The following is a 24,419-nucleotide window of genomic DNA, read 5'->3' as shown; positions in this document are numbered from 1 at the left end:
CAAGAGAAGATATTTTTCCTTCCCAAGGAGATGAACATTCTTATCCTAACAGGGCTGGTCACTTACAGGGATGGTGACTGAGAAAGCATTAAAACAGATACTTACGGGGGTGTGGGGTGGCACTTGGGTGACTCAGTCGGTTGAGCATCCAACTGTTGATTTCGGCTCAGGTCATGACCCCAAGGTTGTGGGATTGAGCTCTGCATCGGGCTTTGCACTGAGTGTGGCGCCTGCTTAAGTTTCTCTCTCTCTTTCTACCCACCTCTGCCTCTCTCCCCTGCTCATGCTGTCTTTCTTTCTCTCTCTCAAATTAAAAAAGAATTGAAATTAAAAGATAAAACAGGCCCTTAGTAGGTTTTTTAGCAGAACTACATAATGGTCTTCCCAAAGAAAAAGAAAACCCTATCTGGCCTTTTGATCAAAGAAATCATATCCTAGCTATTTTGCAAGTGGACGTAATCAAATGTATTTTAATGAAACTAGTTATTTTGCATAATACTCTGAGCTCAGCTATGTAGCCGTTTACCAAGACCAGCTCCATTTTTAATTAATTCAGGTTAATTATAAAAATTAAGGTCATATGGGGGTGGGGAGAAAAAAAGTCTAAGACGTCCCTACCGAAATGTCACCTGAAGACCATACATAGCCTAGGCATCACCAGAGAGCTCTCATAGAAATGCGGAACTCAGGGAACAAATCAATCAGAATTGACATTTAACTCAGGTGATTGGTAAACAGTTCAAGTTTAGAAGCCCTGATCTAGGATAACCCTAACTCAAACTGATGAAAGCCTGTTTATAAGTCTTTTTTTTTTTTAATGTTTTATTTATTTCTAAGAGAGAGAGAGAGAGACAGCATGAGCAGGGGTGGGTCAGAGAGAGAGGGAGTCACAGACTCTGAAACAGGCTCCAGGCTCTGAGCTGGCAGTCAGCACAGAGCCCGACGCGGGGCTCGAACCCACGAACCGCGAGATCATGACCTGAGCGAAAGTCGGACGCTTAACCGACTAAGCCACCCAGGCGCCCCAATGATGAAAGCCTGTTTAAAAGGATGTACGACAAGTATTTATAGTCCCAAATTAAATTTAACATACGGGAAAACTTTTATCAGCCTCAGAAATTGTAGAAAAGTATGTAGTTTAGAAGTCAGAAATGTTATTTAAATTGTTAAAGGAGAGATGGCCAGAAGGTATGTATAGTGAGCGGGTCTAGGAGAAGGGCAGTAAAGGGAAAAGGGTGGCAAAATTGGACCCACAGGGGGAAGCCAGGGCAAGTGAGTACAGGCAGGGGTAGGTAGAGATCATGGGAGAAAGCTCTGGGTGGCATCAGCATAGAGATGGGGCTTATGTGGTGACCTGGGGAGATGGAGTCACGGGAAGAGAGGATCTTGGGAACGAATGTTGAAAACAGGCCGGGCTTTCCCTTGAGCCGTGCATTTGACCCTGTGCTCAGTGTTGCTTCCCACCTGGCCCCACTGTACCCATCTCTTCTCCTGCATACCTACTCTCTGAAGAGAGGTTTTCAAAAAGGAAATAAGTCCTTCATGTTTGTCCTTTATTCATCATTTCTGATGCTCTTCAATCCTTGGTATAAATCCAAGATCTTATCTGGTTCCATGTTTCCGCCCCCTGCAGAGTTGTTTTTAAGTTTTTCCTCAAGTGTAAGTCCGATGGCCCACAAATTCGCTCCTGTTTTATTCACCTGAGAAAGGCTTTCTTTCACCTGCAAGTTGGAAATAGGTTTTTGCAGATTTTTTTTTTCAGTACTTGAGAATTGTTCTGTTTGCTTATGGCTTGCATTGTCTCAAATGAAAAATCGGTAGTAATTCTTATCAATGTAATTCTCTCTGTGTTAGTCTGTTTTTCTCTGCCTGGTTTTTAGATTTTTCTCCTTATGAATCACATTTAGTTTTTGTTTGTTTGCTTTTTTTTTTCATATCCAGTAGTTATTATCCTGCATATAAAAAAAAAAAAGCCCTTGGGTGCCTGGGTTTCTCAGTCGGTTAAGTGTCCAACTTTATTCAGCTCAGGTCATGGTCTCATAGTCTGTGAGTTCAAGCCCCACATCAGGCTCTGTGCTGACAGCTCAGAGCCTGGAGCCCGCTTCAGACTCTGTGTCTCCCTCTCTCTCTGGCCTTCCCCTGCTCACACTCTTGTCTCTCTCTCTCAAAAATAAATAAACATTAAAAATTTAAAAAATAAACAAATCCTTATTTGGAAGTCATTTTTAATTTATGCAAAAGTGGGAATAAAAATAGTACTTAAAGATCCCACAGTTTACTCTTTTGCTGCATTATTCTCATTATCTCTTTATCTAATCATAATATTTTTCTAATACAAAGTTGTATACACTGTGCTCATTTATCTCTAAATACTTCGGTGTGCATGTCCTGAGAATAAGGTTTTTCTCTGATATAACCATAGTACCTTATAAACTTCAATGAATGGAACATTAATGTTCTACTTTTTTTAATCTACCATCCATTTGTCCATTTTGCTGGTTGACTCAGTTATGTCCTTTAAAGCGTTTTTTCCACCATTACAGGCCCCGTCTAGGATCTGGTATTGCATTGTATTCTGTCTCTTCAGTTGCCTGTAATCTGAAATACTTCCACAGCATTTCTTTGTCTTTTATGATGATGGCACCTTGAAGAACACAATCATTTTTTCCAAAGACAGAATGCCCCTTACTTGGGGTTCTTCTCTTGCTCTTCCATGAATAGATTCAAGGTATGCGTTTCGGGCGAGAACACTTCATTAGTGATGCTGTGGCCTTCTCAGAACCGCGTGCGGAAGCCCATGGTATCCACTGCCCCTCGCGGGTGGTGTTAATTACACAGGCCAGGGGTTAGTCAGTTTCTCTACTATATATTTACCATTCTTTTCTTTTGTAATTAATGAGCAGCCCGAGGGAGACACTTTAAGACCATGCAAGTATCATATTCATCATCAAATTTGCCCCTTAGATTTAGCAGTCACTGTTGATTCTTGCCCCAGGGTTTACTTACCATGATGTTCGCAAAAGGGTAGCTCTCCAACTTCAGTGCTCCTGCACGCATGCTTACTGCTTTGCTTGGTGCACAGCCTCCACTGTAAGCAAGAACCGTGTCCCCTTTCTTGTGTTTACTTATTTACCTACTAATTATCTCTCTGGACTCAGGGATTCCAAATTTTCCTAGATTTGACTAGTGGAAGTGTACTCAGTAGGCATTTTTTTTTTTTTTTTTTTTTTTTGAGAGCGAGAATGAGTGAGAGAGAGAGCAGGGGAAGGGGGCAGAGGGAGAGAGAGGGAGACAGAAAATCTCAAGCAGGCTCCACGCCCAGTGCAGAACCCGATGCAGGGCTCAAACCACAACCCTGGGATCATGACCAGAGCTGAAATCAAGAGTCAGACACTTAACCAACTGAGCCACCCAGGCGCCCCTACACCGTAGTTTTTGATTGCAGGGTGAAAGTTGTGCATTGTTACGTTTTTAGATTTTGTTGCTTTCCTTTAAAGAACATCAAAGTTTGTTTTGGCAGGCAGTTGAATTACCATAAGTCAGCTTGATTGTTTCACACTTTGTGTTTAAGTTTTGATAGGGTGGTTCTAAAATAACCTCTATTCTAGGGTGGGTTTTACCTTACTGCAAGTGAGTTTTTCTTCTGGGGTCTCGGCTGAGCGCTCTGGGTGTTTAACGGAGACTCCTCGTACTGGCCGGTGACTATTCTAGTGTCCCTGGGCTCTGGGTGACTTCTGAATTTTTCACCTGGCCTCATGGAAATGCACTCTACACACGAGAAGTTTAGTATGCAGTAGTTATTTGAAGGGGTCTTCTGTGCAGATTTCTGGAGCTCTTATTCTGTGAAGCTCCGATTCTCTGCCCAAATTCCAGCAGCTCCAGTCCCCCCATGGCCTGACCTCTGTCTCCTCAGCTCAGCAAAACCACTTGTTGCCCACCCCGTCCCCTCCCCATAGAAAGACATGTCGTTGTGGGTTCATTCCATCACCTCCCTTCTCTGGGTCTTTCTGCACCCCTCTGTGGCCCAGTGTCTGAAAGAAGTTGTTCGATATATCTTGCTCCAGCTTTCTAGTTCTTTCCTCCAGAAGGGTGAGTCTGATAGCAGTTCCCCCACCATAGGCAGAAGTGAAAGCTTCTCATTTATACAGATCATGCGAATTACGTTTTGTTATTCATTTATCTGGAAACCGGCATCCCTCCTCATGTAACAGAGTTTGGTGACTTGTTTGAGCATTTGATCTTTTATTTTTTTCTCCACTCTGACTCCAGGTTGTCTGTAGATGAATCAGACACTCCTTTAAGGAGACCCCAACCGAGTCGCCTCCTCATTCATTCCTGTGTTCTAGGCATGCAAGCACAACACCACGGGCGCCCACTGTGACCAGTGCGCGCCCGGCTTCTACGGGCTGCCTTCCCGAGGGACTCCGAGGGACTGCCAGCGCTGTGCCTGCCCCCTCTCCACAACCTCCAACAAGTAAGCCTGGAAAGCCTGGAAACTCCGCCCGGGGGCCCTGCCCGGCGTGGCCAGAATGTCCTTTCAGATGTGCGCTGATGCCTTCAGAGCCAGACTTTGTGTGTGAGGAGAGCGTGATTACCCAGTGGTAATTACGTGGGATTAAAGATGGAGGGGTGGAGGGGCGCCTGGGTGGTTTAGTCGGTTAAGCGTCCGACTTATGCTTAGGTCATGATCTCGCGGTTCGTGGGTTCGAGCCCCGTGTCGGGCACTGTGCTGACTGCCAGCTCAGAGCCTGGAGCCTGTTTCAGTCTGTGACTCCTTCTCTCTCTGACCCTCCCCTGCTCACGCTGTCTCTCTCTTTCTCCTAGAAATAAATAAAACATTAAAAAAAATTAAAAAAAATAAAGATGGAGGGGTGGATTCTCTTTAAAAAAAAAAAAAGAACAAGCTTGGTCTACTAAATGAAATAAGAAAAGTTATGTGATGGCAAGGACATACACATAATTTTGTTCCTCTTGGTCTAACGTTGCTCATTCATTTTTTGTACGTACTTGCCAGTAGGCTAGCACATATGAGGTACAGAGAAGTGACTATGCCGTTGTTCCTGGCCTCGAGGACTTTTTGATATAATGACCAAAATATGTAAATAGGAGGCTCATTGAAAATGGGCTGAACTCATTTAATGATTCAACCAATCTTTCTGAAGTGCCTGCTGAGCATCATGGTAGGTGCTCGAGTATCAGTGTGTTCGCGCACGGCTGTTGGTCCCACGGGACGCGCAGTGTGGTCATGACTCGGTGGACGTACGTCCACCATCAGGAGAGTGCGAATCTGCCAGGAATGGCACGGAGGAAGCCCTTGATCTGAGGCTTGAGGGTGGGAAGGAATTTGAAGGCCACAGAGAAGGGCCTTCCGGGCAGGAGAAACCGAGTACGCGGAGGCATGTGGCACAAAGGAGCAGATCCTGTTTATGAACTCACAGTTGTCCTGCCGCACAAAGCCTGAGGGACGGGGGGTGGGGGCTGGGGGGGCAGCGGTGCACAAGGTCTCGTTTGGGGGCCAGTGGTTTGAAAGCCTGTTTCTCTCTTGCTGGTTTACTGTTTAGGACTTCCCCTTGCCCTTGACTCAGAGAACTCCCCCATGGGGATTTTTATTTGAAACTCTATTGTGCAAAACAGATGCAGACAGGGCTACTCTGATGAAATTGTGGGAGACTCTCAGCTGCCCCCAGCCCCCCCTTCACAGGTCCCCCAAAACCCAGGAACAGGGGTGGAAGGGACCTTCGTCAGCAGTGGGGGTCCTTTGGAGAAGGTTGAGGGGCTGTGAGCTAGAGCTCACTCTTGGCCAGTGGGGGCAGGGCCCTGAGACAGGTAGACCAGTGCCAGGGAACCCAGAGAGGGGGACTCTCTGAAGAAGTGAGGGATAGGCAGGAACAGGGAACAGCGAGCGGCCATTGCCCAGTGAGGTGGGCTGTGTGGTCCGTGGCTGCGGTTCTGGAGTGAAGATGTAGTGAAAGTTTGTAAGGAGTGGTGAAAGATGAGCATTTTACTTTTATTTTTGAAAAATTTTTAATGTTTGTTTTATTTTAAGAGAGAGAGGGAAGGAGCAAGCAGAGGAGGGGCAGAGAGAGAGAGGGAGCGAGAGAATCCCAAGCAGGCTCCATGCTGCCAGAGCAGAGCCTGATCAGGGGCTCAAACTCATGAACCTTGTGAGATCATGACTTGACCTGAGAGCAAGAGTCAGACACTTAACCGACTGAGCCACCCGGGCACCCCTAAAACACGAGCGCTTTAAATGTTTAGAAGTTCTGCATCACCCATTGGAAAATTGTGTTAATCTGTAATGCATTGACAGTTTCAGCCCCACCTGCCACCTAGAAGATGGGGACGAAGTGGTCTGTGACCAGTGTGCCCCCGGATACTCTGGAGCTTGGTGCGAGAGGTACTCTGTCTGCATCCCTCAACTGATTTCCAGAAAGTTTCATCAAACTTTTTTTGTTAATTCAGTGTCAGTTATATGTGTTTACTTCTAAATGTGTAGCTAAGTGTGATTTTAGAGCGTTGGGGTGTAATTATTATGTCACATAATTATAGAGAAAAGCCAGTATGCCGATTAGAAAACTCATGTGAAAAACTCCCTGGGAAATTTTCAAGAACAGCATTTGGTCTCCTCGAGCTAACGTGAGTTCTCATCAGGGACAATAGACCCAGTGAGGAGCCAGTGTTTACTGTTCACACATTGAGAAATCCCTTGACTCTGGCTAGTTCTATAGGTGAGAGGCAGTTTGATTTAATAGCCGTCTTCTGGCACCCGAAAGCCAACAGTGTCTTTTCCCATGTGTAAGTGTCAGTGCCCGGCTCTGCCTAAAGTCCCTAGGAGCGCCACACCACACTCGTGGCCTGCAGATCCAGTTGACCTGGGGCTGAGTGCACAGCCACTTGGATTTATGGCTCCTTCTGGATGCACTCTCTGTCTTCACAGCGAGTGAGAAAACCCGAATGCCCGAGCTTGGGGTTGCCCTGCTCCACAATAAATCTTACTTAAAGAGTCCGTCTGACTTATTAACCATTCAGAGAATCCCCGGATGGTGGGGTCACGTCTAGAGTGATGGCATTCATTCGGACCCCTCTTTCAATCTTTTTGCAGATGCGCAGACGGTTACTATGGAAACCCAACAGTGCCCGGGGAATCCTGTGTCCCCTGCAACTGCAGCGGCAACGTGGATCCCTCAGAGGCCGGTCACTGTGACTCCGTCACGGGAGAGTGCCTGAAGTGCACTGGGAACACGGCTGGCGCCCACTGCGAGAGGTGTGCTGACGGATTCTATGGGGATGCTGTGACTGCTAAAAATTGCCGCGGTGAGTGTGTGGGCTGTGAGGTCAGAGCCCTTATTGGTCGCCCTGTGAAGTCTCCATCCATCTACTTACGTGTGTCACAAAGGGTCACTTCATCTCGATCGGTACTTGTGGTAAATGCCAGTGTAGACCCAAGTCCTAAGTCTTCCCTGCTTGCCCCGCCTTAGCTCAATCAGTTCCTGTAAAGGAGGTCAGATGGTCTAGCAAATAGGTGCCCTTGCCCCGGAGGAGGAGGTGGTGCTTGACAGAGTGCTAGCACTGCTCTCCGTGACCGCGGCAGAGTGGGGTCAGGGTCTGCAGTGTTTGTGAAGACAGGCCGAGGGGTCTCATGAGTCAGACGGGATTTCAAGATACAGGGTGGGAAATGGGAAACCTGGAATCTCAGAGGTCCGTGTCTGAACTACCGACTCTCATGCCGCTCTGCAGGGCTGTGCTTCCTTCCCGACATTACGGATCACTTAGAACCATTCACCGAAGAGAGCAGAATTTTACATACCTGAGATGAGCAGCTTGTAGCCTCAGGGCTAATGCAGCCCTCAGATTTCTGTGCACAGCTCTTGAAGGCGTGAAAGAGAAAAAATGGCAATTTTACATTATTTTGATGATTTCCTATACATGTCCAGTCCTACTGTGCTGTTACATTATGCGGACACAAGAGGGTGCTAGTGATACGGAAAAGATATTTTCCCAGGCAGGAAAGGCTTTGTAGCCTTGGGCCGGTCATCTTGATCTTCAGCAACCCGGCCACCTTGATTGGTTATCATAGTAAGATCATTATGATAACGGGTGTTTGTGTAAAGCTTCAAAGTTTACAGGATGCTTTCACTACACTCATGCCTTTTCCTTTCATCTTTAAACCTTGATGATTCATTCCTTTGTTCATTCATCGTTTATTAAACAGTCACTATGCTAAGTATAGTCATAGGAGTTGGAAAAATTATGACTCAGGTGTGGAGGTGAAGCACAGATGTGGGTCTCGGGCTTTGGAGTCTGACTAATGCAGGACAGATAGAGCTCAGGGTTGGTCACAACCAGCTGTGTGACATTAGACAAATTTAATAACCTCCCTGAACCACTATTTCCTTATACAAAAAATTGACATAGTTATATATATGTGTATATATATATACATATATATATATATACACACACACATATATGAGACTTCGTGAGAAGTCAGTGGGATAACAAAGTCCTGGACATGTAATAAATGGTAGCTATTATAAGTGTTATAATAACTATTATTATATATATATACACACATATATATAACTATGTCAATTTTTTGTAATATATATATAGTTATTATATAATAATAACTATTATTATTTAATTATTTTTATTATTTACTATTTATTATTTTATTACATTTTCCAGTAGAAACGTAAATAGCACATGTAATTTAAAATTTTCTAGTCACTGGGGCGCCTGGGTGGCTCAGTCAGTTGAGCGTCCAACTTCAGCTCAGGTCATGGTTATCACGGTTTGTGGATTCGAGCCCCATGTCGGGCTCTGCGCTGACGTCTCAGAGCCTGGAGCCTGCTTCACATTCTGTGCCTCTGTTTCTGCCCTTCCCCCACTTGTATGTGCTCTCTCTCTCTCTCTCTCCGTCTCAAAAATCACTGTATAAACATCTAAAATTTTTTTCTAGTCACCACATAAATAGATGAAATATATTTTAATAACACATCTTATTTTACCCAATATGTAAAAATAATATCACTTTGTCATGTAATCAGATTTTTAAACTATTAATGAGATATTTGCTTTCCTTCGTCAATTTCAGTGCATATTTTATAGCCTATTTTGATTAGGATGCTAACGTTTCCCAAGAAACACTTGATCTGTAATTTAGATAACATAAAATTCATAGCTGCAAAAGGGAATTTACATACCCGAGCTGTTCAAACGTGTTTCAACGTTTTTCACTGTGGCCAAGAAAGAAATCATTTTCCTTCATTATTTGGATCTACACTGACAAAACTGCTTCGGTATTTTGTGTAGATAATAGGTCTCGGTGATGAGCAGAAGTGGGCGAGGAGGGTCAGAACAGACGGGTTTGGGTCCGGGTCCGAGCTCTTGGCCCAGGTATTAATTTAAGGGAAATTAGAGGTCTTGCTGGTCAGCTGCATCAGCCACCTCCCAGGGCTCAGGAGACCTGTGCACGCAGCGCCGGGGAGATGCGACAGGCAGGTCTCTGGGGTGATAAATGGCCGTCCCTGGGGTGTGCACACACTCCATAAGGGCCCAGCGCTGTCCGTGGAAACACCACTTGATGTGAGTCTGGAAGGATGGGTAGCAGATGCCCGGGCGGCCCGGCAAGTGGTGGGACAGTGTCGTCCAGGCCGGAGGAGCAGAGTCCCGGAAGAGTGTGCTAGAAAGTGAAAGGCAGGGCGGGCCAGGGCGGGAGCCTCGGCCTCCAGCGTGGATGGAGCCCACCCGCCGAGGCTGCGCCATCTGTCCGGAACTCCAGCTCACGTGAACAGATCTGTGTAGAACAGTTCTACGCAGCTCTAGAACCGCTGTGGTGGACGACGTTGGCAAGAAGGCAGACGAGGCCAGGAAAGAAGGCTGCTGGCAGAGTTAACGAGGGTTTCCAGCAAAGCCTTGGTCACCGGGAAGACGTGAAGATGCTCTGTGGTGACCGGAGGTCAGGAGGGGGGTCAGGGTTAGGACGGGCAGGTTGGTGGCCCAGATGGCTGGACTGGTGATAGAGGGACACTGTCCGGGTTCTTTCTAGTTTCCAAGCATTTTTAAGTTTTATTCTTGCTTCACTTCCTCTTCCTGTTCCCCAGCTTTAATGAGATGATTTCTTCCTATTTCTGGGTATTTCACTAGAGATCCTTCCAGGCCAGGGGTGCCTGTGTGGCTCAGTTGGTTGAGCCTCTGACTCCTGATTTTGGCTCAGGTCATGATCCCAGGGTTGTGAGATCAAGCCCCACATTGGGCTTCACATTGGGCTTGAACCTGCTTAAGATTCTCTCTCTCTCTGTGTGTCCCTCCTTCTGCCCCTCTCTCCTGCTTGCATACTCTCTATCTCTCTAAAATAAAACAATAATAATAATAATAATGAAAGAAACGTTCCAGGCCTATGATAGAATCCCTTTTATGGATTCCCAGAGCCCCCGCCTACTAATATACTACTGTTTTATTAGGTTCACCCCAGTGAGAGTCCCGGTATTCGCTATTACTGACATGGGAATTCCTAGGGGGGTGTTGGGAAGGCATTTGGACATTCAGGTATGCAGGAATCAGGGAAGAAGTGGAGCTCAGAGACTCATGGTAGCAGAATTGGTGCTTCCGGAATGGTTTTGCAGGGCAGCCCGGGGGCACTGGGACCCCACCAAGCTCTACTGTTCAAGGACCCTTATGTGAAACATGTTAGCTGGGTATCATTTTATATCGTGAGGTTGTTGTGAGAATTACGTTATATGTAAAGCACCTAGCAGTCGGTTACTAGGACCTCTTTTATTTTATTTTATTTTGTATTTTATTTTCTTTAAAGTTTATTTTGAGAGAGAGAGAGAATGAGAGAGAGCACACATGTGAGCCGGGCAAGGCAGAGAGAGAGGGAGAGAGAGAAAATCCCAAGCAGGCTCTGCACTGTCAGCACAGAGCCTGATGTGGGGCTCGAACCCCCAAACTGTGAGATCATGACCTGAGCTGAAGTCATGAGTCGGAAGCTTAACTGCCTGAGCCACCCAGAGGCCCCTAGTGGCACTATTTTAAGTTAGTATTATTTACAGTAAAAAAGTTTCTGTAATAATCCCTACTAGAGTTGTTACCATAGAAGGCCAATTGCTAGCAGCTGTGTGACCAGTGGACCTACACAATCTCTCTAACTTGCAGATTTCTTACTGAACAGTAGAGAAAATTAGAATGCGTCCCTCCTCAGTCTGTTATGCAGGGTAAGTGAGATCTACTGTAATGTGACACAGGCGTAAACAGACAGGACGGCAGATACAATTTATTATCATCAATGTTTTGTGATGGTCATACAGTGAACTTTGGCCTTTCCCCAGAGGGAGGGGAAGCTTTCACGGAGACACAGTGAGGGAGGCACTGGAGGGAGAGACACAAGAAATTAGGAGGAAACCGAATCTCGGTGAGAGGGAGTGGGCTATGAGTCAGGTCATGATCATGATCTCAGGTCACGATCTCGCAGTTCCTAAGTTTGAGCCCCATGTTGGGCTCTGCACTGACAGTGTGCGGAGCCTGCTTGGGATTCTCTCTCTCTCTCTCTCTGTCCCTACCCCTACTCTCTCTTTCAAAATAAATAAACTTTTTATATATATATACATATGTTTTATTATTATGTGTGTGTATATATATATATATATATATATACACACACACATATGTTTCAGTATTATTTAGGTATGGCAAGGCCAGCGGATGCCAGGAGGAAGGGACACAGCAAGGCATTGTGGGGCGGGCACTGAGGAAGCACCCATGTAGGTCCGGAGGGTAAATGTGGTTTTAGAGCCTTTGTTGTGCTTTCCTCAGGAAGGAAGGGGCAAGGCAGGGGAAACGGGTTTAGGATCGGCTACTTTAAACCATTTCAGCAGGCTCTGGGGCATGGGAGCCGGCCCTAGTTGTCTGAGGCGTGGCCCTGGGGTGAACCGTCAGGGGCGGGGGGGGGGGGGGGGGGGGGGGGGGGGGGGGGGGGGGGATAGTGGAGGTGGAGCCCAAATGAAGGGAAGGCCTGAGAAGAAGGCCTTTGTGGGTGTGAGCTCTGGATTTGCATGCAAAAGGCCTTCTGGCAGGCCAGCTATTTACTCTTTCTAGATATTGGGTCCACAAGGCCCCAGGGGCACAGTTGAGTTACAGCAATGGGCTCCGGTGAGTGGGGCCCCTAGTGAATCGTGGATCCACTTAAACCAGGGAACACCAGCTCGGTGCCTTTGCCGCAGACAGTTACGCCACCTGTCTTCTGAGCCTCTGGCTTGCAGTGTCCTGTGTCTGCCGCCGCTCTGCAACACGAAGTGTGCTTGCGCTTGAGATAACTTGTGAAGGTTTTCTGTTTTCGCATCATTACACCGTACGACAGATAGCACGCATTCCCTGAGTGCAAGCGCTCATAAGTCGTGTGCATTTCTAGGGTGTTTTGTCAGTGAACATATGAAATATTTTCAGGGACATGCATATTGACAGCTAGTCTGTAAATATCAAACATTTATAGTCCATAAATATTAAACATTTCTTGGAGCCGTTAAATGGCATCACTTTGAAAAGGGGAGGGACTTGGAAGCTTTAAACATCAATAGTATAACTGTTGGGGCACCCGGGTGGCTCAGTCAGTTGAGCGTCTGACTTCAGCTTAGGTCATGATCTTGCGGTTCTTGGGTTCAAGTCCCACATCGGGCTCTGTGCTGACGGCTCAGAGCCTGGAGCCTGCTTCAGATTCTGCGTCTCCATGTCTCTCAGTGCTCCTCCCCGGCTTGTCTTTCTCTCAAAAATAAATAAACATTTAAAACTCTTTTTAAAAATAAATAAATAAACATCAATATTATAACTGTAGATAAATTGAAATGTTTGGCCTGAAGCGGAGTACATTAGAGCTACAAATGACTCTTGACTTAGAACAGGGAAGTACATTACATAAACTATGAAATGAAATTAGCTATTTAGATTGTTATAACGGAGCCTTAAAATATTAAATATCTATATGACTGGAATGAGAGCAGGTGGCTCAATGGGTTTTGAAACCTCCATTATCCGTTTCTTATGAAGATTTGTTAATAAACACTGGTGGCTCATTTTTACAATTTCAGGGAATTCATGAAATTGGTTAAGATCATTTGTTAATTGTTATCTTCATAGCTTCAGTGGTTTTCCTGTGCGATGCTTTCTTCCACCACCCCTATTCTGGCTTACTCTTCAGAAAAATACTAAACTTTAAAAGTTATTGTAAAGTGATTTAGTTTTATGATTTGAAACATGAATGTTTAAAAGTGTTCCTTTGGGGATTAGGGGATCTTATTACAACTGTATCCAGAAATGGGCACAAATGTCTCTCTTGTGTGTGTGTTAGCCTGTGCATGCCATGGAAAAGGCTCCCTTTCTGGTGTCTGCCATTTGGAGACGGGAGTCTGTGACTGCAAACCTCATGTGACCGGACGGCAGTGTGACCAGTGCTCGGTAAGATGCCCGCTGGTCACTGCGTGCGATTAAAGTGTGAGTCGGCGATGTCTATGATCACTACCTTAACATTGGTTCCAATGAAATGGACTTCATGACAGCCGGAAAGAGCTAATGCCCAGAAGGTGGCTGATGAATGCAGTGGGTCCTTACCTGCAGAGTATGTGTTCAGTTCACAAGGGGGTGGAATGAGGTCGTGAACACTTTATGATTCTATGAAACACCCTATGTTTGAGTTGAGAAACGTTCTCGTGAGTGTTAGTGGCTAACTAAAATGTGTTTGTGGCTTCCCCAATTCTGCCCCTCCTGTGAAACAGCACGGCTATTACGGGCTGGACACAGGGCGTGGGTGCCTGCCCTGTAACTGCAGCGTGTCAGGCTCCCTGTCGGATGACTGCACGGAGGAAGGCCAGTGTCCCTGTGTGCCAGGTGTAGCTGGGAAAAAGTGCGACAGGTGTGCGCATGGCTTCTATGCATTTCAGGACGGTGGCTGTACACGTAAGTTCTGGACTTTATTATTTGAGACTGTGTAGGAATTTCCAGACTTTGCTTGGAGCTCTCCTTTGACTTCGAATTCTGTTACGTCCCTTTACTTTTTCCCTTATGTGTAAGATTTCATACCTTTTTTCTGTTTCCTGATCCCTATTCTTCATTAGTCCAGGAGCTCTGGTCAGGCTTTCCTAATTGTGTGACCTTCGATTAGCTTTAGTTTCTCCATCTGCCAAATAGAGAAGCTAATGACAATCTCCATCCAGGACTTATTTTTAATGCTGAGTATAAAGTCCTTAACACGGCATTTGGCACACGATACGTGCCCCGTAAATATTGGCTGTATCTGTTCTTCCCACCTGTTTCTGTTGATCTGTCCCGATTAACCCTTTTCCAGCAGCGCCTCCTAACAGGGAGGAACAGCCACCTCCCGGGAGACACAGACGAGTCTTGGGAACCACGAGGTCTCTGTTAGGAACTAGAAGAATGGTTTAGAACAGTTTGGGATAATTAATAAAAGGGGGATGACCCGTGGCATCAACTCGGACCCCTTCAACCGCACGATGGCCCTGATGTGTTACAACACTGTCTGCCTTCATTGCAGCCTGTGACTGTGCCCACACACTGCACACTTGTCACCCGGAATCAGGGGAGTGCATCTGCCCTCCTCATACTCGGGGCGCATCCTGTGATGAATGTGAGGACGGATACTGGGGCCGCGACCCGGAGCTCGGATGCCAGGTGTGTGCTGCCCTCTGCGTTTTTTTTTTTTTTGGTTTTTGGTGGGGTTTTGTTTTTTTTTTTGACATTTATTTTTATTTTTGAGAGACAGAGAGACAGACACAGAGCCTGACGCGGGGCTCAAACTCATGAACCACGAGATCATGACCTGAGCTGAAGTCGGCCGCTTAACCGACTGAGCCACCCAGGCGCCCCTGTCTGTGTTTTCTTAACCGGAAGCCCTTTGCTGGAACAAGTTATGTTCCTTCTCTGTCATTCATTCACTTGACCTTAACCCAGTGAACAGCTCTGTGGTTTGGATTTAAAATTCAGGATTGGTTCAGGCATCAACGTGGAAGGAGCAGCACCTTTCAAGTACATCATTCTAAGTTTTTTTTTTAAGAACCAGCTGTGGAATCGATGGCTGGAAACCTTTATTTTGATGCCCCTTACATGTATTCTGCATGTACACTCTCTTCCAGGAGAAGGGCATATGTCACGTTACTGGAGGGTTATATCCAGTCTTGAGCATTTCTGTTTTCTATGTAGCTTTCATTGGGTAAACTGAGACATAGTTTGTGTTTTGAAAACAGACTTGACTTTGACTTGTAGATGATGTTGACTTTCAGGTCACAGGTTGGGCCCAGGGTGCATGTGCCTCAACGGGGCACAGACATCCAGTCACCGCCTCCCACTGGGCTCCTGGCAAAGTGAATCTGGGGAGCCATAATGAGAGAGACCCACTTACCCAGATCACTTCCCCACACTTAGTGTTCTAATGTAATCCCAGCACGTGTACATGATGAAAATGTAAGAGGTACCTTTTGATTTAGTGAGTTTGTTTTTCCAGGCCTGCAATTGCAGTGGTGTTGGGGCAGCCAGTCGTCAGTGCGACGTGCTCACTGGCCGTTGCCGATGTAAGCCGGCGTTCGGTGGCCCCAGCTGCCATCAGTGCTCCCAGGGGTACAGAGGCTTTCCAGACTGTGTGGCCTGTGACTGTGACCCGAGAGGGACCTTGGCAGACACCTGTGATGAGGAACAGGGTCTCTGCAGCTGCGCAGAGGAGACCGGTTCCTGCTCTTGCAAGGTAACGGCCCTTGGCGTTCTGCTTTCTCCCCTTCTTGCACACATCATTATGACTTTTGGGCTTTCAGCTACAGTAGGACCTTGGTCTGTGAGCATAATTCATTCCGGAAGCATGCTTGTAATCCAAAGCACTTGTATATGAAAGCGAATTTCCCATAAGAAATAATGGAAACTCAGATGATTCGTTCTACAACCCCAAAATATCCATATAAAATGACCACAGTACTGTATAATACAAAATAATACAGAAAATACAACATATAAAGAAAAATGAACAAATTCACCTGCACTCAGCTTTGAAAAGCTTCGTGGCTGGTGTGAGGGAGATAAGAGAGAGGAGGGTTATTGTGTAGGACGCCTTTCACGGTCACTAACGGAATCACTGCTATCTATTGGCTCAGTGGAAGCTTTTTATTTTCACGCACCTTTAACAAGGAGCCTATCCAATGACACATGCTTTTGCTTCCTTTGGAAGATTTCGCAGAAATGTGATATTGCATTGATGATCACCCACAGTCCCGCAGTGAACAAGGGGGAGAGAAAGAGAGAGAAGAACCATTGGCTCAGTTGGGATCGTGTGACGTGCAGCGTCACATCCTACTCATGTTGCAAGACATTGATTTATCAAGTCAAAATTTGCTAGACATGTTTGCTTGTCTTGCAGAATGCTCGCAGAACAGGCTACTCGCAATGCAAGGTTTTGCTGTATTGAAATCAGCAGCTGGGTTGTAGACCCTTCTTGTAGCACTCACTACCTTCTAGTTTCGAGTTAAAAGGCTGTGTGGGCTCTTCTAGAACAGTTCTCTAAAGTGGGGTTTTTACTGGTTATTCTAAGTGTCAGATGATGGAAATGAACGGAAAAACACTGAGTTTTCTGTTGTGTTCCGGTTGGCTGAGTAGCCAGCATCTTGAATATACAGGTAGCACAGGGCTTCAAGAAGATGTGATTTTCTAGCTGGTAATTATTCTTTGGTATGTGCCGACCAGACTGAAGGAAATTTGTGTTTATTGTTGTTCCAGCAGGTAAGATTTCAACATCATGTTTAATTCTGTGTTTCCCGCTGTGCTTTGTGATTAGGAGGTAACTGACGACCTCTGATCCTTTTCCAGGTGCTGGTGAGATGGAAGAGAGAGGGTAGTGGGCTGATTAGTGACTAAGGATGAGGAAGGGAAAGCTCGTGCAGTTACTATGGCCCGGAAGGAATGGAAACACCAGTGAATGTTTTTTTGGCTTACCACACAGGTGATAGCAGCTTTCATCCGAACAGGACAGGAAGGGCCTGCCCTAGGGATCACCCGGTCCCTGATTCGCCACCTGACTGGTCATCAGAGTCACCTGGGGCCTTGGGGAGGCACCGTCAGGCCGCTCCAGGAAAGGCTCATCAGGCAGTCTATATATGCCCGCGGCTTCCCAGCTGATCCGGAGGGTCAGCTGCGTTTGGGAATCACTGCTCTCTGGGCGCCAGAGAGTGGGTGTTCCTTGAGGTTAGGGAGCTTGCTTTGCCTAAGGAAACGGCTATTTTGGAAACGTTTGCTGCTCCAAAATTATTTTTGTGTCTGATTTCATTCCTGTTCCAAAATCATCTCTCCTTTTTTTTAGGTACCAACAAACGAGTCTGTTGCTCTTTCCCCTTTAGGAAAATGTGTTTGGCCTTCAGTGTGGTGAGTGTCGAGCCGGCACCTACGGCCTCCGCGCTGATGACCCTCTGGGGTGCGCCCCGTGCTTCTGCTTCGGGCTGTCACAAGTCTGCTCAGAGCTCGAGGGTTACGTGAGGACCCCGGTAAGTTGCAAACGCAGTAAGACTTGCTCTTTGTAAAGCCCTCCCCGCCATGGAAGTTGGATGACGGCAGGGGAGACTGTCCAGTACTTTAAACTTTGCTTTGATGGCATCAGAAATTCCAGGAAGCTGATCTGGGTTTGTTGTGAATCGGGGCTCTGTTTTCTGCCACCCACGGAAATAAACGAAGCTGGGACCAAAGGCACCCAGTGTTGCTCTTAGCTACTCTATGGAAAGCTCTACTTGGAGGGAAGATAAAACTGCAACTCACAGCAGCCTCCTTCATAGGATGGACTCTCGCCCCAGTGTAGCAGTAGCTTGCCCTAAATGCAAGCGTGTAAAACACGTGTGATTTGCATCTTCCCCCAGACGGTTGAGTTTGAAGGAAACGTCTTTGTTATTCCTGTTCTAATAACAAAGCCATCCCGTCTGTGAAACGGTGGTAGAATCTGGCACATCAGAGGTGGGGCTTGAATTCGTGTCCTAAGGTGTGTTTTTCTTTCCTTCCATGACTAGATAACTCTGGGCTCCCGTCAGCCTCTCCTGCGTGTGGTTTCGCAGAGCAACCTCAGGGGCACGACCCAGGGCGTGTATTACCAGGCTCCTGACATCCTCCTGGACGCCGTGACTGTCAGGCAGCATGTCCACACGGAGCCTTTTTACTGGAGGCTGCCAGAGCGCTTCCAGGGAGACCAGGTGAGGCCCCGCCCAGCCTAGAACTGGTCCGCACTTCCTGGGAGACTCTGGTCTCCAAATTCACAATGGGCTGTGTTAGCCTACCATTAACCCAGGGGGTTATTAGTTCACTCTTCTAAGTGGGGATGGAGAAGTTCAACTCTTAGCAAAATCCCCCCATGGGGTGCTTGGGTGGCTCAGTCAGTTAAGTGTCCAACTTCAACTCAGGTCATGATCTCCCAGTTCGTGGGTTTGAGCCCCGCATCGGGCTCTGTGCTGACAGCTAGCTCAGAGCCTGGAGCCTGCTTTGGATTCTGTGTCTCCCCTCTCTCTCTTCTTTCTCTCTCTCTTTCTCCTTTCACAAGGATTTTTCATTGTTATTAATGTAAGCTCAAGGCAACCTAGATGCTGTGTTTCTTCTTAAGAAATCACCAGTTGTTGGGTGAGGGCGGGGTTTACAACCTACTGTAACAGAGTAGTGAAGCCCTCACTCACATTTTTGTTTAAATAAATTTCAGAGTGTGTGTGTGAATTAGCCCAGATCTTTAAAATTTGCAAATATGGGGCTGCCTGGATGGCTCAGTTGGTTAAGTGTCCGACTTCGGCTCAGGTCATGATCTCACGGTTCATGGGTTCGAGCCCTGCATCAGGCTTAGTGCTGACAGCTAGCTCAGAGCCTGGAGTCTGTTTTAGATTCTGTGTCTTCCTCTCTCTCTCTCTGACCCTCCCCTGCTCATGCTGTCTCTGTCTCTCTCTCTCAGAAATAAAAAAACAAAACAACAATAAAAAACATTAAAATTTGCAAATATGTATCCAGTGTTCCTATAGCTGTAGGTCCTTTTTAATTCAAAGGAGCTTGAAAATAATGAGGACTATTACACCACAGATTTGTTACTTTGGCGCTTACCTCCATGGGTGGCGTCAAGAGGAAGTTCTGGGAGGTGATGGCCATGTCTGTAGCCTCGATGAGGGTGGTGGCCTCACAGGTGTATACTCATTCCCAGACTCGCTGAGCTGTACAATGGAAATAGGTACAGCTTTTTACATGCCGAGCATGCCTCCATTTAAACAAACAAACAAAAAGAACCTGTTAAAACATCACTTACTTTAAAAAAAGGAACTGGGGTGCCTAGGTAACCCAGTTGGTTAAGCATCCTGCTCTTGATTTTGGTTCAGGTCGTGATGGCATGGTTTCATGGGTTCGAGCCCTGAGTTGGCCTCTGCATGTGCTTGTGCTCTCTCTCTCTCAAAATAAGTAAACATAAAAAAGAAAGAACTATAGCTTGAGTCAACCTAATAATCCATAATTAAGTCGAATTAGAAGGAAGCAAATTCCAGAAAACCTATTCCACCCATGTGATGTAGTTTTAAGATGCAGGATTTCTTTCAAATGGCAGTAGGCTTGTGATGAAAATAAACCAGCGCATGTCAGAGATGTAAGCCATTTACTGTCCCACAGCTCCTGGCCTATGGTGGCAGACTGAAGTACAGTGTGGCCTTCTATTCTTCCAATGGCATGGGCACCTTCAACCTTGAGCCCCAAGTGCTCATCAGAGGAGGCCGGACCAGAAAGCAAGTCATTTATGTGGATGTGGCAGCACCGGAGAACGGAGTGTGGCAAGACCAAGAAGTGGGAATGAAAGAGGTGATGGTGACCCTTTTCGCATATGTCCCTTAACGGTGTGAAGTTAGCACTGGGTGCAGTGGAATGACAGGGAGCCATTAGGAGAGCCAGCCAGAAGACCTGGAGATCGAAATTCCATCGGGTTTGGCAAGATTTGTAAAAATGATTAAAATTTCATGTTCTCAAAAACTGGATATTAGGTTTGTGTTAATTTGGGGGCAAAATTGCACCCTAAATCGTTCATCGTGATACCTGAGCCTCCCCCTGAGTGGACGTAATGGTGCGAAGGTCTGGACTTGCTTGGACCGGGCAGGTGTGTGCTCTCTCACCCAGTAGAGGTCTGTGGATGGTTCACCATTCATCTGCTGTAGATGACACCTGTCTGCTGACAAACGAGGCTGGTGTCACTGCCGCCCCAGGAGGTGACAGGACACTGCCTCCGTTATGCTCGTGCTCATGCACGGGACTGGGCTCACTTCTGGAGAATTTATAAAAGAATAAGTTCACAAGCACCTGAGGATTTGTAACCTGGATGTAATCGAATTGTGTTTCTCCCCCCACAGAATTTTTGGAGATATTTTAACTCTGTTTCTGAAAAACCTGTCACACGCTCTGATTTCATGTCTGTTCTAAGCAACATCGAGTACATCCTCATCAAAGCATCTTATGGTCAAGGATTACAGCAAAGCAGGTACTTGGAATCTTCTAGAGCGAAACAGATTTTTTAAAATTTGAAACCAAACCGAAGAGATTTGATTCATCCTTATTACTTCATATATTTATTAGTCTACATATATCTGTGCTCCTCACCAAAACTTTATTAAATATTAATATTGTGAAATGTGTGGAAAATGACCTCAATTATTCATCCTCCAATTAATATGGATATAAAATATGAGTACATAATGGTGAAATCTTAGCTGAGGATGAAATATAAAGACAAAACAAAACAGTTCTGCCATCTTCTGCCCTTGAACTGAAATGCTGTTTCTTTGTAATGACACATCAAGAATGCTGTCACCTGCTGGTTTAGTACTTATCCCATAAAGAAAGCTGCTAAGTTATGACCAAACTAGTACTTCCGGGGTTGTTCTAGGTGTGCTTTCTGGAACATCACTTGTCAGGTGTAAGATGGCGGCTGGGGACCTTCACTGTGTAATGACAGTACTGATGGGCTTTTACACATTCCCTTTATAATCATGTAGGAGCTACTCTCAACCCGGCAGGAAAGCTCCGGTTTAATATATGAGCAAATTCATTATGTAATGTGCTAGGTCTCTAGAAAGTGTCTTTTTACATATTCACATCCCCTCTCACATTTCACGGTTTCACAGAATCTCGAATATTTCCATGGAGGTTGGCAGAAAGGTGGAAAAGTTGCCCCCGGGACGGAAGGTGGCATCCCGTTTAGAGAAGTGTCTCTGTCCCCCTGGCACGGCTGGGTTCTCCTGTCAGGTAGGGACACGGTACTTAGACCCATTACCTGGTTCTGAATGGAAATCCACTTGTTAAAACAACTCCCAGTGATGATCGGAATTTGTATGTATTGTATAATTTCTCTCTTTAAAAAAACTTAATTATGGTCAAATATGCATAAACACAAATTTTGGTTAAATCTTAACCATTTTTAAGTGTATCATTCAGTAGCATTAAGTACATTCACACTGTTGTACCACCAAACCCCAGGATTCTTCGACTTGCAAAACTGAAAATCTGTACCCATTAAACGGGAACTCCCCCGTCTCCCTTCCCACAGGCCTGGCAGTCACCTTCCCTTCTGCGTGAATTCTACCCACACTAGGTCCTTCAGTTAAATGGAATCCTGCAGTATTTCTCATTTGTGACTGGCTAGCCTCCTGTCTTCTGATTGCATCCATGCTGTGGCATGTATCAGAATTTGCTTCCTTTTGAAGGCTGAATACTATTCCACTGTATGCATACACCACAGTTTTCTTGTTAATTCATCTGTCAGTGGATGCTGCATTGACTCATTTTGCCTGTTGTGAATATAGCTACCCAAATATGTCTCCAGAACCCTCATTTCAATTCTTTGGGGTTTATACCCAAAGGTAGCATTGCTCGGTCATGTGGTAGTTCTGTTTTTAACGTTTTGAGGAGCCGCCATACTGTTTTCCACAGTGCTGCACCATTTTCTATTCCCACCCATGGTGCATGAGGGGCCCGCTTTTTCCGCATCCTTGACAACTTATTGTTTTCTGGTTTTTTGATGGTAGTTATCCTGGTGGGCATGAGGTGGTATCTCATGGTGATTTTGATTTGCAGTTCCCTAATGATTGGTGAGCTTGAACACCTTCTCAGGTGCTTATTAGCCGCTTGTATCTTCTTTGGAGAAATGTTTATTCAAGTTGTGACACTGTGATTCATAAGAAGAAATAGATATTTGGTCTTTATCCCCAATTCCTAGCACAGAGTTCTGTATTTATTTTAGCTTTTCTGTAACAGCTTTATTGAGATATAATTCAGACATCATACGATTCATATAAAATTATCTTTGAAATCTTACAAATGACAATTCAAAATATTTTTCAGTTGTAATCTGATAACTGTAATCCTACAATTATTTTCTCATGAATTCCATTGAAGATTTATTTATTTACTTTTGTGCTTATTTTAATTTATGTTTTAAATTTACATCCAAGTTAGTTAACATAGAGTGCGACAATGATTTCAGGAGCAGATTCCTTAATGCCCCTCACCCATTTAGCCCATCCCCCGTCCCACAACCCTTCCAATAACCCTCTATTTGTTCTCTGTATTTAAGAGTCTCTTATGTTTTGTCCCCCTCCCTGTTTTTATGATTTTTGCTTTCCTTCCCCTATGTTCATCTGTTCTGTATCTTAAAGTCCTCATGTGAGTGAAGTCATAATTTGCCTTTCTCTGACTAATCTTGCTTAGCCTAATATGCTCTAGTTCCATCCACATAGTTGCAAATGGCAAGATTTCATTCTTTTTGATTGCCGAGTAATACTTCAGTGTGTGTGTGTGTGTGTGTGCGTGTGTGTGTGTGTGTGTGCGTGTGTGTGTGTGTGCCATCCGTATATCCAACCATTGATGGACATTTGGGCTCTTTCCATGCTTTGGCTGTTGTTGATAGTGCTGCTATAAACATTGGGGTGCATGGGTCCCTTTGAAACAGCACACCGATATCCCTTGGATAAATGTCTAGTAGTGTAATTGCTGGGACGTAGGGTAGTTCTATTTTTAATTTTTTTAAGGAAACTCCATACTGTTTTCCAGAGTGGCTACACCAGTTTGCATTCCCACCAGCAGTGCAAAAGAGATCCTCTTTCTCTGTGTCCTCGCCAACATTTGTTGTTGCCTGAGTTGTTAACGTCAGCCATTCGGACGGGTGTGAGGTGGTGTCTCATTGTGGTTTTGATTTGTATTTCTCTGATGATGAGTGATGTTGAGCATTTTTTTCATGTGTCGGTTGGCCATCAGGTTGTCTTCTTTGGAGAAGTGTCATTCATGTCTTATGCCCATTTCTTCACTGGATTATTTGTTTTTTGGGTGTTGAGTTTGATAAGTTCCTTACAGATTTTGGATATTAACCCTTTATCTGAAATGTCATTTGCAACTATCTTCTCCCATTCTGTCAGTTGCCTTTTAGTTTTGCTGATTGTTTCCTTCGCTGGGCAGAAGCTTTTTATTTTGATGAGGTCCCAATAGCTCATTTTTGCTTTTGTTTCCCTTGCCTCCGGAGATGTGTTGAGTAAGAAGTCGCTGTGGTGGAAGTCAAGGAGGTTTTTGCCTGATTTCTCCTCAAGGATTTTGATGGCTTCCTGTCTTACATTTAGGTCTTTCATCCATTTTGAGCTTATATTGTGTATGGTGTAAGAAAGTGGTCCAGGTTCATTTCTCTGCATGTCGCTGTCCAGTTTTCCCAGCACCACTTACTGAAGAGACTGTTTTTATTCCATTGGATATGCTTTCCTGCTTTGTCAGAGATTAGTTGGCCATATGTTTGTGGGTCCTTTTCTGAGTTCTCTATTCTGTTCCATTGATCTGAGTGTCTGTTTCTGTGCCATCTAGCACACAGTTCTTAAATGCTTGGAATTTCCTAAGTGATGAGATCTGTAAATGTGTCTCTTGTTATATGAATAAGGTGACTTTTGGAAAGTTCCTAGGTCCTGTAAGGATGGAGGCTGGTCACCAGAAGAACCCAGCATGTGGGAGAACTTTCAGTCTTATCGCCAGACCTCAGGGGACAGAGGAGGGGCTAGAGCTTGAATCAGTTTCCAGGGGCCATTGATTTCCTCAATTGTGCCCTATGTAAGGAAAACTCCATGAAAACCCAAAAGGATAGGGGTGTCTGGGTGGCTCAGTCTGTGAAGTGTCCGACTCCGCTCAGGTCATGATCTCACAGTTTGTGGGTTTGAGCCCCATGCTGGGCTCTGTGCTGACCTCTCAGAACCTGGGGCCTGCGTCAGATTCTGTATCTCCCTTTCTCTCTGCCTCCCTTGGCTCATACTCTGTCTTTCTCTCTCTCTCTCTCAAAAATAAACATTTTTTTTTAAAGGCCACAAGGATAGAGTTCAGATAATCTCCTTGTTGGTGGCACGTGGTGAGCCAAC

At 45.6% G+C, this 24,419-nt stretch overlaps 1 protein-coding gene across 2 annotated transcripts in view; it reads left to right on the top strand.

Moving 5' to 3' along the window:
- The window catches only part of LAMA1 (laminin subunit alpha 1), a 167,311-nt gene that overhangs the window by 80,068 nt on the left and 62,824 nt on the right, over positions 1-24,419 (top strand). For both annotated transcript variants that reach the window (XM_039218722.1, XM_039218721.1), the window contains exons 17-28: positions 4,347-4,474; positions 6,311-6,397; positions 7,103-7,314; positions 13,346-13,452; positions 13,770-13,950; positions 14,546-14,682; positions 15,512-15,748; positions 17,385-17,528; positions 18,042-18,221; positions 19,660-19,845; positions 20,388-20,515; positions 21,159-21,279. In XM_039218722.1, coding sequence (XP_039074653.1) covers positions 4,347-4,474; positions 6,311-6,397; positions 7,103-7,314; positions 13,346-13,452; positions 13,770-13,950; positions 14,546-14,682; positions 15,512-15,748; positions 17,385-17,528; positions 18,042-18,221; positions 19,660-19,845; positions 20,388-20,515; positions 21,159-21,279 — 1,848 coding nt within the window. The remainder of the gene's footprint in view (positions 1-4,346; positions 4,475-6,310; positions 6,398-7,102; positions 7,315-13,345; positions 13,453-13,769; positions 13,951-14,545; positions 14,683-15,511; positions 15,749-17,384; positions 17,529-18,041; positions 18,222-19,659; positions 19,846-20,387; positions 20,516-21,158; positions 21,280-24,419) is intronic.

Source organism: Hyaena hyaena, unplaced genomic scaffold (assembly GCF_003009895.1).
Source record: "Hyaena hyaena isolate Hyena2069 unplaced genomic scaffold, ASM300989v1 scaffold_777, whole genome shotgun sequence".
Classification (NCBI taxonomy): domain Eukaryota; kingdom Metazoa; phylum Chordata; class Mammalia; order Carnivora; family Hyaenidae; genus Hyaena; species Hyaena hyaena.
This window is presented reverse-complemented; position numbering and strand designations above follow the sequence as displayed.